General features: G+C 35.3%; 1 protein-coding gene across 1 annotated transcript in view; it reads right to left on the bottom strand.

Annotated features, from left to right (window-relative positions):
* UBR3 (ubiquitin protein ligase E3 component n-recognin 3) overlaps positions 1 to 20798 on the bottom strand; it is a 303032-nt gene that overhangs the window by 69363 nt on the left and 212871 nt on the right. Inside the window, 3 exon segments of the mRNA XM_078146977.1 lie at positions 3071 to 3156; positions 17249 to 17385; positions 20424 to 20636. Coding sequence (XP_078003103.1) covers positions 3071 to 3156; positions 17249 to 17385; positions 20424 to 20636 — 436 coding nt within the window.

Consider the following 20798-nt stretch of genomic DNA (forward strand, 5'->3'; position numbering starts at 1 on the left):
ACTGATCAGAAAGAGAATACAGGGGACCCTCTACTGGCACTGTGTGCAGCTAGTACTGATTGGCAACTCAATTGCACATAAGCAATTCTGGGTAGTAGTTGTGCTTATGATCCATCACAGTCACCATTCAGAGGCCAAGAGAAAAACTAGTATTTCTGACTACAGGAGAACAAGGGCCTATCCTATGTAAAAACTAGAGCACAGTCCAGGAAAGCAATGTCCACTTCTCTCCCAGGATAACACCAACTTAGAAACAACAAAAACTTGTAGATCTCCAGAGCTAGTTCTGAAAACATCAACACAAAAAAGCCCCAAATGTGGCACATTGCTTCCCCACAGCCAGGTGAAGAGAGCCCAACTTTAAAATAAGGGTCAAAGTCAAGAAATAGACAGGGAAAATGAGAAACAAACAAATAAACTAAAAGAACTTGACCACAAAAAGCTACTACAGTGGCAGGAAGACCAAGATATAAATTTGGCAGAAGAAAACGATGTGAAAGTAGCTACAAGCAAAGCTTCAGAAAAATTCTGATTGGACCCAATACCACTACTAAATCTAAACCAGGCAAGTAGCTAGTACAGTGCTAGAGTTCCAGGCCTGAAGTCAAGAAGACTGATCTTCCCATGTTCAAATCTTGCTTGAGACACTTACTAGCTGAGTGTACCTGGGCAAGTCACTTAACCCTATTTGCCTCATTTCTTCATCTGTAAAATGAGGAGGAGGAGGAAATAGGAAACCACTCCAGCACCTTTGCCAAGAAAACCCCAAAAGGGGTAAAAAAGAGTTAATAAGACTAAAAAAACTAAACAAGAAAAAGGTCTGTAACCCAAAGAGATCAAGGAAAAAAGAAAAGAATCTACATGTACAAAAATATTTATAGCAGCTCTTTTTGTGGTAGCAAAGAACTGGAAATTGAGGGGATGCTCATCGACTAGAGAATGGCTGAACAAGTTGTGGCATATGATGATGATGGAAAACTACTGAGTTTTAGAAATGACAAATAAGGTGGTTTCAGAAAAAACATGGCAAGATATATATGAATTGATGCAAAGTTAAGTGAGAAGAACCAGGAGATCACTGTGTACAGTAACAGCAATGTTGTCATGATGATCATCTGTGAAAAATCTGGCTACTCTGTTACAATGACCAAAACAATTCCAAAGGACTCAAGATGAAAAAATATTAAAACACCTCCAGAATGAGAACTGATTAATTCTGAATGCAAATTGAAGTATAATTTTCTAGCACTCAAAATTCAAAAAGAAAAGAATGGTAAAATAATACATTAAAATAAAGTAAATATATATTTCAAAAGGATAATAATTTATTCCAAGACATAAGACATTCTGGTTAAAAGTTGTCTAAAATCATATGAACATAAATAAGAAATAAGAAATCAAATGAAAATGAAATAACATTAAAATAACAACAAATATACCTTACAACTAGTGTAAAATGTACAAAATATTTTTAGCAATGAAATAACATTAAAGTTACATTATTACATTAAAGTTAAACTATGTCTTACAATTAGAGTGAAGTTAACAAAGGATTTTTAGCAAGTCCCTCTTCTACCATGCATATGATCATCTACAAATCACTAATGTAAAACTGAAAAACAATAAACAAAGGCCAGACAACACACCTTATTAAAGAGTTTAAGTTTGAAATTGAGATTACCAACTGACATAATAGTCATTAGCATTCTCATAAAACTGTTCAGATATTTGGAAATCTCTTAACCTTTGCTCCAGCTTCAGAGAAAAAAGCAGGCCTTTATAAACTATATAGTTAAAATCACTTTACTGAATTCTTAAGTAAAATTCTCTCTCAATTAGATAGCAATGTTATATAACGATTGAGGATAAGTATCAAAATAGGATATTTTCTATAATGGAAAGCACGGTATCTATAATTTCAAACAGATTAGAAGTAAAAACTACTCTTCAATATATCTCTAATTTACAATATCTGTAAATACACTAATTATGTACATGTTTCAACAAGTGAATAATTACCCTAGTCTTCAGCAAATTATCATTATCATATCACAAACTTTTAAGTATAACCAGGAAGGCATCATTTTAGCATACTCTAAAAAATTTTTAAATTATTTAAAGTTTCTTTTACACTTTAACTTTATACTAGTAATGCTGAAATCATCTTGATAATTTCCCCCAAAATCACATATCTTTGGGGGAAAAAAACTGCAATGAGATATACGGATTATTTTTAAAATATGCATGAGGAAACACTGTAAAGTAAATACATACTGTTAACTTTTTGGAAAAGTTTTTTTTGTCTTTTCAGAAAAACTAGCTATACATCCTATCCCACCCAAAATCAATCATCACTTTATTTTTTTGGTAGAAGGAACAGTGGAAGGGTGGGAAAGAGGGATTTGGCCAGTAATCAAATAAATCTGTAATAATTGGTATTCTGTGCCTAACTTTGATATCACTCTTCTAAATGATATGATTAAAATTAGGACTAAGTGTAGCACTAAAATTACACTCTTAAAAATCTATTTTTAAGCATCCAAATTAGACTTCAATCAATGACACAACTACTACAAAGAGTGCGAACTAGAAAAATATTTTTACATGAAAAAATCATACAGAAATTCTACGAACATAAAAAAATAACATATTTCAAACTTTCTTCAAATTTAATTAGTAGGATGTTAGAAAGAAATCTATAGGCAAAATAAATAGCTTCTATAAAATATTTTCTTAAAACTATTCAATGTGAAAGTTCCCCTTTAAAAGAACTAAGGTGGGGGATAAAAAAGCCAATTATTTTTTATAGCTGGGAATACAATTTTCTTTCATTACTAAATCCATTTGCTTCCTAAGTAGGCTATATTAGATTACAAATATACCTTAAAATCAGGGAAATATGTGGCTAGCCTTGTAGAGGTTTAGTCATAATATTAAAAGGTTATGAATTTAAAGAAATTTGGAAAAGATTTCAAGTCATACTAAAAAGTAAACTTTATTTTATACTTGTTTCTGAAAATTCAATATTTAGTTCAAAAGTAAAGTGAATTTAATAATTCTAAATACTCACTCAAACAAGATCGTTTGCCAGCTGTGCTTGCTCCACCTGAACACAAATTCCCTCCACGATGAATTAGCTCCAGTTCCAAATTGGTTCTATAAATAAAGCATTAAAACAATTTACAAAGTCATTAGGAAAAGCTTAGCCCTTTTGGGGGTTAAATTACATAAACATACACACATTAAAATGAAACCTCTCCTTCTCACTGCTATATGTGAAAGTACAGTTCAGTCAATACACTATTTTAGTCTGATATTTAGATGTAAATCAGAAAAGAAACCAATTCTGTCACCCTTTTCTATATATTCAAATCTGCACCTATGAAAAAATTATATTTTCACTATAACTACTGCCACACTTCAACTTTTGCTCCCCTCTCTCCCCCCCAAAAAACATGAAAATTTGGCCCTCAAGGGAAAAAAATCTCCAAATATACTTCATGAAACTGTTTATACTCTTAATGAAAAAAGTAAACAGTAAATACATTCTTAATCATTGATATTTTCATTAATACAAGTTACAAACATATAGTTTTCCTGAGAGAAACAGATCAACTATCAGAGTTCAGGCAACATCTTAAATATTATAGACGCCATCACTAACGTTACGAGTCTAAAAATATCACAGAACTATAAAAAGCAATCCCTTTTATCAGCCTCCAAGACAGAAAACACACAGATGACCATTAACATTTATGAACATTACTATTACTACTACTATTAATATTAATAATATAGTATTGCATTTGCAAAGCTTAGCAGTTATTAGCTTACATCATAGCAATAATTAATATATTTCATTTTAGTTCTATAGATGAATTCATGGAGAACCGGAAAGTTACTACTAAGTACTTTAATGGTGTAGTGAAGCTCTAATTAATTATACCAAATTCATACATAAAATTTTATAAAATATTTAAATTGGATGTTTTAAATACTCTTTTACCTTTCATCAAAAAAAAAAGATCAGACAATATGGAATACTCTCTCTGAAACTACTTCTGTAAACACGCTTTTCTGTTGCTGAAATTGAATCAATAATTTATATGCAAGGTAGGGAATTTATATCAATAACAAAAAAGCCATTATTTTAAAAATACTTACAAAACTTACAACTAACTCTTTTAACATTGCATTGTGGAAAGAATATACCACTATTTTGATTATAAGAAAACATTTGGAAATATTTAGGTTTTGAGTATGAAATATTCTGGTATTTCCATATTTTTTGCTTCTAAAAATACTAACTCCTCCAAATATTAATATCCTTAAGTTGTGGCATTTGCCACCCATTTCTGAAGGAATGCTTTAATCCTCTCTACTCAAGGGGAAAAAAAGCAATTTAACATTGATAATGTTCCTGCTCAGAGCTCCATCTGGTTGCTGCTGATAAGGGCATCTGTGTGACAAGGGAATTTTCCACTCTTCAGGCGATTTGCATTGCTCACTGAACTTCTAAAAACCTACCAGCAAAGAAGCAGGGACAAGGATTTCATATTAGTGGACAGAAAGCGAGCGGAGACCAGCATGTGTTCCTTCATCAATGGAATATAAATGAGATCAATATATTTTGTTTTCACAAATCTTCTGTTGCCTAAATCTGTAGAAAAAAATTAGTGGCTATATTCTCTTATAAAAACTGAGATTGCCTAGATTGTATTTAAAAGAGCTAGCCAGAAATACTAACAATTTCTAATGAACAAATGTCAGATCCAGAATTTTTACATTTTATTTCTCTATGAGATGCAAACAGTCTTATTAAAACATAAAGGTAAGAACATTTTCAGTTTTTCATTCTGTCATAAATAGTAAGATACTTTAAGGTAATATATCAACTGTGAATTAAATCTAAAGTATTCTGGGGAAAAGGCTACTGACTTTATTTCAATGTTTCAGATAATGGTGGAAAGATCACTGGCACAGCTTTTCTTATAACATGAAATACTTGCCCAAAGTTCTCACTTACTGTTAGGTGCCCTGATAATCTTTGATAACATCAGGGACCACATCCCATTATAAATTTCAATCCTATCTCAATCATGCCACATGTGATCCCTTTAAAATAATTTTGGGGTATACATATGTATACACACACACACACATATACACACACACACACATACACACACATATATGTGTGTATATTTTTATTATAACTATATTTATACATGTGTATATATGAAACATAAATATGCATGTTCTGTATATAGTCAGATCAAGGGAGAAAAAAATATTATATGTCCAATCAATGTCTGACCTTCCCTAACTGCTTGGAAATTCATAATACTAAATTTTCTCTCCCTACCCTTCTTTCTGAATATATGATTTTCTGAGCATGGAGAAGTAAACTCTTGCATTCTATATTATTTAACATACATGTACTCACATTGACTTGGGGGAAAAAAAGGAAAAAACAGAGAGAATCTCTTCAGCTTGAGAAAGAACTGAGGACTGCTTTTCATAGTTAAATAAATCCCCCTTTCCTCTTATCCCAAACCCTGACAGAAAAAATGGACAATTATAACAGCTTTCTTTCATATGTTATTTGCCTGTACTCAAAATACTTTCTACATAATGAAATTACTCTAATCTTTATCCTTATTTCTCCTTTTCCTCAGATTTTATATATGTGCCAGGTTTTCACAACTATGAAGAAGGCATCATTTGATCTATCATCCCCACTGGGCATTCTCTCCTTTCCATTAAGGATAATATAGTGGTTATATTCAAAGCCTCCATTTACTGAGCAGTGCCCTACCAAATTGTGATTATTCATTACTCCATAAGAATAAGCATGCTCATTTCTAAACTACATAGAGAACTGAATCAAATTTTTAAGAATACAAGTCATTCTTCAACTGATAAATGGTCAAAGGACATGAACAGGCAGTTTTCAGAGGAAGAAATCAGAGTTATCTATAGTAATATGAAAAAATGCTCTAAATCACTACTGATCAGAAAAATGCAAATCAAAACAACACTGAGGCACCACATCACACCTATCAGATTGGCTAACATGACAAAACAGGAGAATGATAAATGTTGGAGAAGATGTGGGAAAATTGGGACATTAATGCATTGTTGATGGAGCTGTGAACTGATCCAACCATTCTGCAGAGCAATTTGGAACTATGTTCAAAGGGCTATAAAACTGTGTGTACCCTTTGACCCAGCAATGCCACTCCTAGGTCTGTATCCCAAAGAGATCATAAAATTGGGAAAAGGACTCACATGTGCAAAAATGTTTATAGTAGCTCTTTTTGTGGTGGCTAAGAATCAGAAATTGAGGGAATGCTCATCAACTGGGGAAAGGCTGAACAAGTTGTAGCACATGAATGTAATGGAATACTACTGTTCCACAAGAAATGATGAGCAGGCAGACCTCAGAAAAACCTGGAAAGACTTACATGAACTGATGCAAAGTGAAGTGAGTAGAACCAGGAGAACACTGTACATAGTAACAGCAACACTGTACGACGACTAACTTTGATACCCTTAGTTCTTCTCAGCAATGCTAGGACCTAAGACAACTCCAAAAGAATCATGATGGAAAATGCTATCCACATCCAGAGAAAGAACTATGGAGTCTGAATGCAGATCAATGCATACAATCTGCGTTCTCGTTCTCTCTCTCTCTCTCTCTCTCTCTCTCTCTCTCTCTCTCTCTCTCTCTCTCTCTCTCTCTCTCTCTCTCTCTCCTCTCTCTCTCTCTCTCTCTCTCTCTCTCTCTCTCATTCTCTCTCTCTCTCTCTCTCTCTCTCTCTCTCTCTCTCTCTCTCTCTCTTTCTCCCTCCCTCTCTTTCTCCCCCCCCCCTCTCTCGGAGATTTCTTCTTTCTCATGGTTTCTCCCATGGGTTCTAATTCTTCATTACAACAGGACTAATGTGAAAATGTGTTTAATATGAATATATATGTATGGCCTATATCAGACTGCACACCATCTGAAGGGGAGAGTAGACAGAGGGGGAGAAAATTTAGAACTCAAAATCTTAAGTGAATGTTAAAAACTAAAAATAAGTAAATAAATTTAAAAAAATGAATAAGCATTAACTCTTCTTGTTTCTGTGTCTTCCCTCATGTTGTTTCCTACATTTGTCTTCTCTTATCCTCCTATCCAAAATTTACTGAATTGCAAGATCCAGTTCACACTTTACCTCCTCCATTTATCCTCGAGCACTCCAACTTTTGGAAACTTCCTCTAAGCTTAGCGATCTAATAGTTTGTGGCCCAATTCAGAACTTAATGGTACAATTCAGAACTTAATTCTTTGTTTTGTATATTTGCTGTTATTACATGTGCACTAGTTGTCTACACAACAAGAAAGATTCTTGATGACAAGCATTATATCTTAGCTGTCTTCTGTACCTTTCCCAGAAGCATTAGCAAAATGTTGCATAGAACAAAAACTCAGCGGATTCTTTTTGACTAACTAAATGACACTTTCTTGTCTTGGTTACAGAGCAACTGAAACTAGATTCTCCTGGTCTTCTTCATTCATCTATCCAGTCTATTTGTTCCTTCCTTCCTTTTTTTTTTGGGGGGGGGTTGTTGTTGTACTTAGCTAAATGCATCAACTAGTCTCCTAAGGCTCAATTTAAGGCTTTCTAATTTTCATTCTACTGGTGTTCCTTTATTTAAATAAATCAGATGTTTGTTAAAATCTGGATTTATACAAAAAAAGAGTAATTATTTGCTTCACAAAAATTATTTGCTTTTCAAAAAAGATTCATGCTAAGGAATATATAGCATCCACTCATCATACATTTATCCTGAGTGAAATGACAAATTTTACATTTACAAGTAACTTTTCAGCAACACACAAAGTGAATAAGGCAAGATGTACCAATATGTTTTCTATCTTGAAAGGATTATCTACTATATGATTTAAATTATTGTTTATATATTGTGACCCTGCAATCTATATCTCCACTCCTGTTTGCTTATCTTTGCTACAGTCTTGCATTCCAACACTTCTCTACTACATCTCTGTCACAAGAGGACATAATGCATTAGAGCTCTGGCTTGGAGCCAAGAAGACGAGAGTACTCATCCTACCTCTGACACATGCTGGCCGTGCTACCTTAGGGAAGTCACTGGACCTCTTAGTGCTTGTAGAAGCTTCTGAAGACTATAAATTGCAGAGAAGATGATGGCCTGCACCGACAGAGAATTTTCTCACCTGGGAGTTCCCTATATCAAATCACAAGACAAGTCTTCATCTCTATTTATCAACAGCTCCTAGTCACGTCCAACCTAGAATGCTTGGGGCTAGAATGTCTCAAAATAATCCCTGAAATCTCTATCATTCCTTATTTTTATATAAACACTATCATACCATTTGGTATTTGGGGAAAATATTCCTTTGTCCAAGCAAAGAGTGTGTCCTACCATACACAAATATTTATTTGGAAATACAATAAAACTTGAATAGAAGCATTGTTCCATTGAAATGCAAATAAATATATCCTTCAAATAACTTCTTTACAACCCTTCTAAAGCTAAAATCAGAAAATTCTTCTAAGATTTCTCTAAGCAACTAAAGTGAAAATAGATGTATGCTATGCTAAATTCTATTATTAGGGGGTTTTTTCCTTCTTTAAAGAGCTAACAAATCATTATGGGAAGTAATTTCAGGGGCTGGAGTCAACCATTACAAATATTGTGCTTCCTTCTCCAAAGAATTCAATTTCAGTAATAGACAGTAAGCAATTATAATAATGTACCCCTCTGGGAGAAATATTCCTTGAGTAGCCAGAATTAAAGAGACACTTAAATCACTATAGACTTTTAACAGAAATGAACATCCAATGTTTACAGAACATAATTCAGGGAATGGTTAAGGTTTTTAAAGTATTTCAATTAACATATTTATTATTAAAATAATTTTAATACTCAATTCAATCATGAACTCCTATCTGACCCTTCTATCTCAATCTCATTTGCCCGATCAACATCCACATCCCAACTCCTTTTGAGTATATCCCACAACTTTTTCCTGGGCCTCTTCTCTTCACTACTTTCACTCTCAGTGACTTTGTCAGATTCCAGGGATTTAATTATTATCTATATGCAGACAACTCCCAAATCTATATAGCCAGCTCTAGCCTCTCATGCTCTAGTTCTATGTCACCAAATGCCTATCAGACATCTTGAACTGGATATCACAAGCATCTCATATTTACCACATTCAAAAAAGAAATCATTATCTTTCCCTCCAAACTAGCACTTTTTCTAAAATTGCCTAGGTCTGCTAAAGGCCCTGCCATTCTTCTAGCCACTTAGCTTAAGACCAGAGTCATCTTCACCTACTCACTCTTCCTCATCCCACTTTTTCCTCCTTCCAATCTGCTGTCATGTCTTGCCAATGCTACCTCCACAAAAACACCTACTTTGCCTACTGAGACAGCCAACACTGTCATCGAGGTTTTCTTAGGGCCCGGACTGTTAAGAATTGGTCACTTTGTCTCAAGTCTTTGGCCCACTCTCATCCACCCTCCACATACTTGCCAAAGAGATATTCCTAAAGCACAAGTTGGACCATGTCACTTCATTGCTCAATAAACTCCACTGGGTCCTTAGTGCATCTAGGATCAAGCACTAACCCCTTTGTTAATCAGTTTAAATCCTTCCCAACCTGGCCTCAGTTTACCTGTGGAGCATATTATACATTCCTTCTATTCCTGTATTCGTTTCAGCCAGATTAGCCTTCTTGCTATTCCTTAGACACGGTGCTCTATCTCAGGTCTCTCTGTATCTTTTCATGGGGACTAGTCTCCATGCACAGAATGAATTTCCCCCTCTCTTCTACCTCTTTATGAAATCCCTAGTTCCCTTCTACTTGATGTCCTTCCTGATCTGCCTGGTTAATAGTGACTTCCCCATCAAATTACCTTATACCTATATACATATGTTCACACACACACACACAGAGCATCTCTCTGAATAATAATAACAAGCATGAATAAAGGACTTTAAGGTTTACAAAGCAATAAAATGTAAACTCACTGAGGACAGGAATTGTTTCATTTTTGTCTCTTTATCAACCCCTAGCACAGTACCTGTTATTCAGCTGGAGCTTAATAAATGTTTGTTGGCTGACTGAGTGACTGATTGAGCCTGAGCAGGAAAACTAATTAGGCAGCCATTGAAATAGTCCAAGCAAGAAGTGAGTAATTCTAAAACAGTGACAAAAGGAAGTAGAAAGCTAATGGATAGGAGACATGTTGAGAAGGAACAATGAACAAGGCCTCACAAGTGACTAGATATGGGGATTGAAGGAGACTGAAGAGTCAGGGGCTGAGGTACCTTCAATAGAAACAGTGAAGTTAGTAAAAAGGGTAGGTTTTAGGGAAAAGATAGTAAGCTTCATTAAGGACAAGTTGAGTTTGAGATTCTGATGGCATCCGTCTAGAAGTAAGTGCTATGAGACTAAGATCATAGCATAAGAGACTTAGATCTGAAAGAGTCCTTGGAAGCCATATAGCACAAAGTAATGATTTAGCAAATAAGGAAACCTCAACCCAGAGTTGTCAAGTGACTTGTTTAAGGTTACGTGATTAGTGACCAACAGCGCTTGAACCCCAGTCCTCTTACTCTAAATGCAATCATCTTTCCACTGGATGCTAACTAAACCTTAAGAGAATAAAAATTTACATCATTATAAGCAGGTACTATGTAACTAAACTATGCTAGGTGAAGTTTACAAAACAGAACTGTGAAGACCTGGATCCTAACTTAAGAAATTTACATTTCAAACAGACAACATTCTGTTTGCTATAAGTGATATTTTTATTAAGTTTCAGGTTTTTTTAACTGCTTCAAGTGAATTTTAAGGTAAGCAAACACTCAATGTGAGTTACTTTGTAGAGGCCTATCTCAAGAAAACAAAGGAGTTATAAGAGATATACTTCTCACTCTGTGAATCATGACTGTGTCTTCAGCTTCTGCCATCAACTGAGGATTCGGTCCTTCCTCAAAAGCATCTGCAGCTTTATTAAACAAATTTTTTCACCCTCTCTCAGATGATCCCATTTCCTACTCTGCTCAGAAAATTTAAATCACCTAGCATGAGCTCCTTATCTCCCCTCTTAATCTCTGAATGTCATCAGATTCTCTCCGACTTCCTCCCATTCTCAGAGCTGGCCCTCCTTGTGGAGACTCATCCTTCCACTCGTGTCCTTGATTCCATTTCCCCTCCTGTCTACTCCAAGACTATACTATGTGGATCATCATCTTTTTCTCTCTTTCATTTCCAATCTCTCCCTCTACACTGTTCCTCATTTGTGAACACATCTGTTCAGGATTCTGGAATCAAAAAGAGAAGAACATTCCTCTGAAATCACTGTCTCCAAGGTAACCAAGGATATCCTAACTACCAATTCCAAAGACCTTTTCTGAATCCTCATCAGCCATGTATGATCCTTACTAAAACACCTGATCTGCCAATCACCTCCTTCTTTGATAGTCTCTTCTATATCTGCTTCTGCAGTACTGAAGCACTATCTCAGTTTTGTTCCTGACTCTCTGAACACCTGCTTTCTCTGTCTCCTCAACAATTCCTTTTCTTCCTCTTGCTTGGTAAAGCTGGTCACCTTCCAAGCCTCTGTCAATGCCCTATACTCTTCTCTCTCCATGTCTCACTCCCTTAGCAATTTCATTCAAGCCCATAGCTTCAGCTAATACCTCCCCATGTGAATGGCTCCCAAATCTATCTTACCCAAATCTCTGTTGACCTCCAGTCTTAAATTTCCACATACTTGACATAAAACTCCATCTGTACATCCTACCAATAACTCAAACTCAATGTTAAAAACTGCAGTTGTATTTTGCTCACAATGCCTATACAGTCTCCTAATTTACCTAGTGCTATTGACACTGTCATTGTCATCACAGTCCCTCAGGCTAAAAACAATGGTGTCATCATCAATTTTCCCTCTCCTGTATCCCCCACATCCAATCAAGTACTATATTCCATGATTTCCACTTCCAAAATATCTCTCTCTTATCTGTCCCTTTCTTTTCCCATGGTGACTACTATGGTTGATTCTTATTACGTCTTGTCTGGACTATTACAATATTATCCTACTTGGCCTCCTTCCTCTAGCCACTTCCCTTTTCATGCCTTCTTTCATACAAGTGCCAAAATAATCTTCACAGTACCGTCCTGCTCAAAAAACAATGGCTCCTATAAATATACTGCTTACTCTGCCTCCTCCAAAATGAGGTTCCAATCTTCCTTTTCATTCTTATTATATTAACTTACCTTCACTCAATCTATTTTCCAGTAAAACTAGACTACCTATTCTACAATCTCATTAAGATTTCTCCATGCATTTGCATTTACTGTCTTCCATGTCTGAAATAGCCTCCCTCTACATCTCTGCCTAATAAAAATCCTTTGTTTTCTTCAAGACCCAGCTGCAAAATGCTATCTACTCTGCAAAGTGTACCTTGACTCCTCAACTAGAAGTGATTGTTCTCTCCCCAAATGTCTCATGTCTGTTTAACCTCTCCTGTGTATTTGTCTCATTCTAACTTGCTAACTGTCATAATTTGTCTCATTCTAACTGTCTAAATCTCATAACCCTAATATAACGTAAGAACCCTGAAAAATGACTATGCTGCTTTTTGTCTTTTTGGAGGTCACTCATTTTTTTCAATTCAGACACTTATTAATCACTAACGTGCAATGCACTGTGCTGGGTACTGTGGACACAAAAACAAAAAACAAAAACAAAACCCTAAACAGTCTCAGCCCTCAAGAAGCTTACATTGCACAGGAATACAAAGAGAAGAAAAGCCTTGCAATTTTCATCTTTGTATTCCCAACCTTTAGCACAGTGCCTTAATGTAGTGGATATTTAATAAATGTTAGTTGAATTGAATTGGTTTAATCTGCCTCTTTTTAACCATAAAATGGCAAGACAAAAGTTTTATACGTTTTCTACAAAATTACTATTGTACTATACAACCAACCCCTCACCCTCTACTATCCTCTTGAAAAATCATGGTCAGTATTCTACTCACAATTATGTTCCCTTTTTGGTTCAGTGTTATTAAGAGATTTCTGTAAAGAGGGGAAAATGAACCTCAAAATTTAAGGCAACACAAATATTCCTCAATGTATTATTTAGAGTAAAAGGGGGTTAAAGTTTATGTACAATACCTTCCCATTTAGTAAGAATCCAAACCCTTAGAAATCTTAAATAATCAGAATTTTCTATACTTTAAAAAGAGATAAGAACCAGGAAGAGGAACTGATCTTATGCTTATTTTAAAAAGAGCATGAACACATTCCAGATTATTTCTTATGATCCATAAATAATCTGTCCAATTTCCTAGAATAACTACAGACCTACAATACTAAAATACTGATCATAACATCATTAAGTGACATTTATATACCAGTTTAAAATTTACAAAGTAGTTTATAAGCATTATCTCAGTTAAGACTAGTGATAAGACTAAAGAGCTCTCAGATACTACAAAATCTTTGAAAATTAATTATCTATGGATGCTCTCCATGGACAACCTCAGGTAACCAGAATAATAAATGACCTAGAATATCACATTTCTTACTACTCTGGAAGTTTCACATATGCAAATGATGTCATCTTTCTACATAAACTATGTACTTACCACTTAAGTTTCAAATCACAATTAAAATCACATATCTTATTTTCATTTTCCCTTCAATATATTATTCATGGATCTGAAAAACAAGCTAAATACTACCATCTTTCATTGACAGTATGCTAAGCAGAATATTTCCCATTTTAAAATTTATTTTGGTTCTGTGACCCATCCTTATCATTTTTAATATCACGCTCTGTGCTTATCCTTGGGCAAGTCATTTAATCTCTCTGAGCCTCAGTTTCATCATCTGTAAAACAGGATTAATTGACTGAAGGACCTAGCTGTTATTCTATTTATTACTGAAACTAAATCAGAAACATCTTCAGTTTGGTTTGGAGAAAAGAACCCCTTTTCTTAGAGAGGGGTAACCTATAGAATATTTTGTGTTACATTAACGGAAAAGTCAACTTCACTGAAGTTTATTACTAATGTGGAAACAATACCTGTTTGTACTGTGTGTCCTGTAGTACAATTACATTTTGTTATGAACAACTTATTGATAGGCACTGTTTTGGAATTAATTACTTAAGTATCCTCCCAAGTCTTTTATTATAATTGGAGTAAAGTTAGCCTTTATAAGCAAATTCATTTCTATAACTATTGTACTCAAGGGTAGAAAACTTCTACCTACAAGAATGCTGTTACTTATACTTTCATGTTCCTATAGCATCTAATCCTTCTAAAGGAACTGGAATCAGAGTGGAAACTTTTGAGAAAGTAACAAGATCAGATAATCCTGTGTGTCAAATGTAAATGATTCTAATGGGGCTCTTAGTTTCTTCCTTTGTTCTCCCCCATTCTGATATTTCTTTTAATTCTCCTATCTGGGCCTCGCATATTGAACTTGCTTGTAAGATTTGTCTTCCAGACTATAAGCCATTCATCTATAGTTGGTAGTAAGCAGTGGATACCAGTCCACATCCACTCACCATCCCCTGGATGTAGCCTATGCTCAGTTCTAGTCCACCTCCTCCCTGGGACTCAGAGAGGCAGGGTAGCTCTACTCCCCTTGCCAGCAGGAAGCAGTTTCAGAAGCCAAGACTTTCTCCCCTTACCCCAAAAGATTCTGGGTCCCATTTGTTTGAGGGGGTGGCGGGACCTGGACCCCAAAAAGGCCTAAGACCATATCTAAGCAATGCAGAATCCCCCCACCGCCCTCCATAAGAAAATTCTCTCCTTGTTACAGGCAAAGACAGAGTTGATACTGTAATTGCTCTGACAAAAGCTATCTCTATCTCAGGGGTTCCTGCCCCAAGGACTCCTTCCCAGGCTATCTTGTCCCCTCAACAAAGTTATCTCTGTTGACTCCCTGAGTTTTCCCATATATTCCAGCAGTCCAGAACGTGGATATGCTGACCACTTCCTAATCTCACCCACCCCCCTACCCATCACCACCTAATTAGCATACTTGGCATTCTTTCCCTGCCCCTTTTCTATATAAGCTTTAGATTCACACCCATTAAGTTGCAAGTTCCCCAAAGGAATTTTGTCTGCTATTACTGGTGTTAACAATAAACTTTTTGCCACCTGACTGAAAGAAGGCTTGAATGTGTGAATTCATTCCAGGCAACTCTGCTTTGGCATTCTTGGTATCCCAGAACCCCTAACCTCTTCAGTACTACCAACCTCAAACAGCTGTGAAGGCCAAGTGGGATAATTTATGTAAAGTACTTTAAAAAATCATCAAATACTAGTATTATATTATTTGATTCAGTTACCAGTTTGTGTTTACGTTTGTCACTCCTTCCTGAGGAGTTACAATTTGGCCACTAGCTGGCACTGGTACTACTCTTTCTGAAGTGAGCAGGGTGGCTGCATATGAAGTCACAACTTAAAGTCCTTTCAGAAGAAAGGGTTTATGGAGAGAAATTTAAAGAAATATATCACTATCTTCTTAACAAATTAAAAGCCTTTTATTATAAATATGTAACTCTGAAGTGAATTTTTATTAAAGGCCAACTATAACATACTTTGCTGTAATCAAAAATTTCCCTTCAGAGCAATAGGTAAAAGAAACAAAAGACCTGTCATGTCAGCAGGAACCTTAAACAAACTAAAGAAAAGGATCATAAAAATTCCAAAGGACCCATGATGAAAAAATACTCTCTCCCCTAATGAACTTTTTTCCCCAACTTTTACTGACTTTTTTTCCTATTTTTCTTTTTTTAATTATGTAATATTTTATTTTTCCCTAATCACATGTAAAAAAAATTTTTTTAACATTTTTTTTTTAATTTTGAATTCCAAATTCTTCTCCTCCCTCTTCTTCCTCCTTCATTGAGAAGACAAGCAATTTGATATAGGTTATACATGTGCAGTCATGCAAAACATATTTCCATATTAGTCACACTGTGAAAGAAAAAAATAGAACAAAATGAAAAAATCAGAAAAATAAATAAAAGTATGTTTCAATCTGCATTCAGACTCCAAGAACTGATGAATTCTGAGCATGCTTTTTTCGCTTCCTTTATTTTTCTTGCTTTTTTTCTTTGTTTGTTTTTTCAACATGGCTAATATGTTTTACATGATTTCATTATGTATGATTGATCTCATATTGCTCACCTTTTAATGGGTGGGGAAAGGATGAGAGAGGGAGAAAACTTGGAATTCAAAAACCTTTTCAATGAATGTTACAAATTAAAATTTTTTTTAATTTTTTTAAAGAATTGAGTCATAAAACTAGAGAAACTGACAATAATTAACTGCTACAGAAAAGGCTAGCAAAAAATCTCTAGCTGAATGTCAATTTATCTTCTGTTTGCCATTATTTCCCTTGGGACAAACTTCTTCAAAACTTCTAAGTAGATACATTCCTCAATACTTCATGTCTACTACCACATTAGGTTATTTTCATCTAATTTGGGAGATGAAGGGCAACAAAATCTCATCTGCATCCTGCCAGCTACAGCTTGTGGAATACAGGTGGCTTTCTCTTCTCTCATTTGACTCTCTGGTCCAATTAAGCTCTTTTCAACTGTTACCACCACCTTTTCTGTAGATGCTATTTTAAAAAATAAAAACTAAATACTTAAAAATTTCTCTTCTCTGGGCTTCTATAGTTAAATGAGGGCCAAAACAGAACAAGCCCAGCTTTCTTCTCTCTACTTCCTTCATTACACAGGTAAATACAATGTTTTGGGGAACAAACCTGTCTCTTTTTGCATATAGGCCTGACAAACTGAAAATAGTGATTGCTAATGTGTAACAGAAACCTTTTAACCAAAACGAACTTACTTTGAATTATACAATTTGGAACACTCACCAACAATCCCCACCTGCCTCCCATTCTATAATGCTTAATTCAATATTAACTACAAAAAATATTCCCAGATTTTATTTTTTTCTTAAAAACCACCTAAATGAAATAAGATTTGATATCCATAGGCATAGTGGGAAGTTTACAACAAGAACAATGATTTAAACCAAGGCCAAAATAGTATAAAAGATATCCCTCCTGTTAAGACAACCTCTGTGACTAGATAAAATAAAGGTCCATTCAACACCAGTGAGTGACAACTGAGAAAACTCTTAAAAAATTAAATATTGTACTTACCTAGCTACAGAATACATAAAGAGAAAATCATTGTCTGGTGAGCCAGGAGTCTTGCTATAGTCTGTGTATTTCTTTTGAGTAGTACTTTTGATATCCTTCATTACAGATTCCATTTCTTTACTTAAGTTGGTTTCTGACTAACAATAACAACAACAACAAAAAGTTCACTATATTTTACATTTGTCAACAACAAGTATGATACAAATACATTTTTCATTATTAAAAGACATCAAAAAATTAAAATGTAAAAATTTATAACTGTAATACAACTATCAAATAACTACATAAATAAATACACAGAGCATTCTTAAGTGCTTACTATGTGGCAGGCATTGTGCTTAGCAGACTTTAAAATACTTTAATGGCACAAAGAAAAAAAATCATAAAAGGTTTTTCCCCCTCTTATTTCAATTCTGTAGTTTCCATACCTTATGGTATACTTTGGGGGATACTTTAACAGACAAAATTTAATCTCTATGCAAATGAAGGGTCTAGTTTACCATTTAATGTTTTTCTTTTAAGGAATCTTGCCTCATATTTTGGAGAAAAAACTGAGGTAATCATTCCCTGTGAGCTCCCTCTTCTCTCCCCTCATATAACTCAGATGCCTTCTGCCACTACCTCTTCCCTTATCCCTATCACACAAAGAGGTGGTCTTACTCCTTACTAAGGCCCAACCCTCCATCTACAAAAGCAACCCATTCTATCCCATCTTCTCCAACAGACTGCCCCTTTGCCATCCCCACTCTCTCACTTATCTTCAATCTCTCCCTGTCTACTGGCTCCTTCCCCACTGCCCACAAACATACCCTGTTCTCTCCCATTTTATCCCTGCTAACTATTGTCCTATATCTCTTCTATCCTTTATAGCCAAACTCCTCGGAAAGGTTATCTACAATAGATACCTCCACTTTTACTCTCTCACTCTCTTCTTAATCCCCTATAATCCAGCATCCTATCTCATCATTCCACCAAACTGTTCTCCTCCTCCAAAGTAAACAATGATCTCAACTGCCAAAATCCAATGGCCTTTTCTCAGTCTTCATTCATTTTGACCTCTCTGCAGCCTTTGATACTACTGATGACATTCTTCTTGATATTCTCATGTCTCTAGGCTTTTAGGATACTACTCTCCCCTGGTTCTCCTACCTACAGACTACTCTTTCTCAGTCTCCATTACTGGATCCTCCTCCAGATTATGCCCTCTAACCATAGATGTCCACAAGGTTCTGCCCTGGGTCCTCTTCTCTTTTCCCTCTATACTACTTCATTGGATCTCATTAGCTTCCATGAATTTAATTACTATCTCTATACTGATATTCAGATCTACCTATCCTGCTCTAACCTCTTTGCCGACCTTCAGCTTCACATCTCCAACTACCTTTCAGACATCTCAAACTAAATCTCCAACAGACATCTTAAACTCAATGTGTTCAAAACTGAACTCATTATCTTTCCCCCTAAACCCTCCCAACTTCTCCCTACTTCTCTCTACGGCAACACCATCCTCCCATTTCCTTAGGCTCATAACCTACGTGTCATCCTTGACTCTTCAATATTTCTCAAATTCCGTATCCAATCTGTTGATTTCACCTTTGCAACATCTCTCAAATACACCCCCTTCTCTCCTCTGATACTGCCATAACCCTAGTATAGGCCCTCTTCAACTCATGCCTGGGTATTGCAGTAGCCTGCTGGTAGATCTGCCCATCTCAAGCCACTCCCAACCCCAATCCATCCTCCATTCAAGCCACCAAAGTGATTTTCCTAAAGTGCAAGTCCAGTCATGTCTCCCTCCTCGCACCCCCCACTCAATAAACTCCAATAGCCCCCTACTGCCTCTAGGATCAAGTGGCTCTGTTTGGCCCTTCATAACCAATCCTCCTACCCCCTTTCCAGTTTTCTTATCCTTACTCCTTGTCACATATTCTTCAGTCCAGTGACATTGGCAGCCCTGTTGTACTATGAACAAGACATTCTATCTTTTGACTCTAGACATTTTCTCTGACTGTCCTCTATGTCTGGAATACTCCCTCTCTTCATCTTCATCTATGGGCTTCCTTCAAGTCTCAATTAAAATACCACTTTCTTCAGGAAGACTTTCCCAACCCCTCTTAATTCTAGTTCCTTCCCTCTTTTAATTATTTCCTATATAGAGACTGTTGTCTCCCCCATTAAACTGTAAGCTCCTTGAGGGCATGGACTGTCTTTTGCCTCTTTTTTAATTTTTAATCACTAGTGCTTAGTACAATGCCTGGTACATAGTAGGCATTTAATAAAAATTTATTGGCTGACTGACTTTTAAAGTAATAAAGGATGCCTCACTTTGAGAAAATCTAATACATGCAAATTTGAATACACTGCAAGATAATTTCACCTTACAAAAGAAATTATTTTCAAATGACAGTGGAAGATGTTACACAATTCCTTCAAATACCTAGCGCTCCCCTAGTGATTACTCAATTTATAAAAATTCAAAACATTTAACTTTCCATGAACATATTTATTTAATGAGATCAGGCATAACTACATGTTGGAGGCTTATGGGTCTAGACCCCAAAATTATTTTAAAGGGAAAACTGTATTTTAAGGAAAAACTTCTGTTATTTACACTGGTAAATAAACACCACAGATAGAAATCTTAAGAGAAAACAACAGTATGCAAGATGAAACACCTATACTATAGCAGTTGGTGTTACGTGGAAGATCCAGGCTGTTGGGATGCTTAATATTAATACATAATCTTTTTCATTTATATACTTTTATAAATATCTGCATATTAACAAATATACATATATAGTTCTGTATAAAACATGTTATTAATAGGTATATTTGTAAACTAAATTGTGCTTTTCATCACAAAGAAATAACATATGAGATGTCTATAATACAATTCTATGAAAAGCGCCTAAGTACATAAAAACATATGGGTTTTCACAATATGGAAAATACAATATTAAAACTATAACAATTCAGACAGAAGATAATTACAGCCTTTGGTAATAACATGTTCTACTATTCTTATTTTTGTTTTTGCTCAATAAAATAACAGAAGTCAGAACCTTTAAGGCAATTTCCATTAAATTCATAAAAAATATAAATGAGTCACAGAGAGACTGAATAGAAAGGAAGGCTGAAATGCAGAAGCAAATTAACAACGATCTTTCTGCCTTACACTGATGCTTACTGGGAAAATTCCCAGCTGTTCTTGAAGCTCTTCAACCTCTTTTATGAGCTCTTCCATGGTCTTGTTACTATGACACTGCCAAAGGCTATTTTCCACATTGTTTCCAGGATAACAGGGAAGAACACTGTTAGCAAACTGACGACAGAGTGGGCATGTGAATTCTCCTTTCTCCACTGAGAAACCCTGAAGAACCTGGTCATTCTAAAAAGACAGAATAAATATTAAAATTGTGCTAACAAATATATATACATATTTATAGAAAGACAAAGCTATGATAATACATTTTTGAAGGGAATTCTTTTTTTCAGAGGGAATTAACTCCAAAAATAAAGGAAATACAAATTTGGTAATCTTAAAAAAACA

The sequence above is a fragment of the Phascolarctos cinereus genome, unplaced genomic scaffold, assembly GCF_003287225.1.
Source record: "Phascolarctos cinereus isolate Bilbo 61053 unplaced genomic scaffold, phaCin_HiC Scaffold_726;HRSCAF=1367, whole genome shotgun sequence".
Classification (NCBI taxonomy): Eukaryota; Metazoa; Chordata; class Mammalia; order Diprotodontia; family Phascolarctidae; genus Phascolarctos; species Phascolarctos cinereus.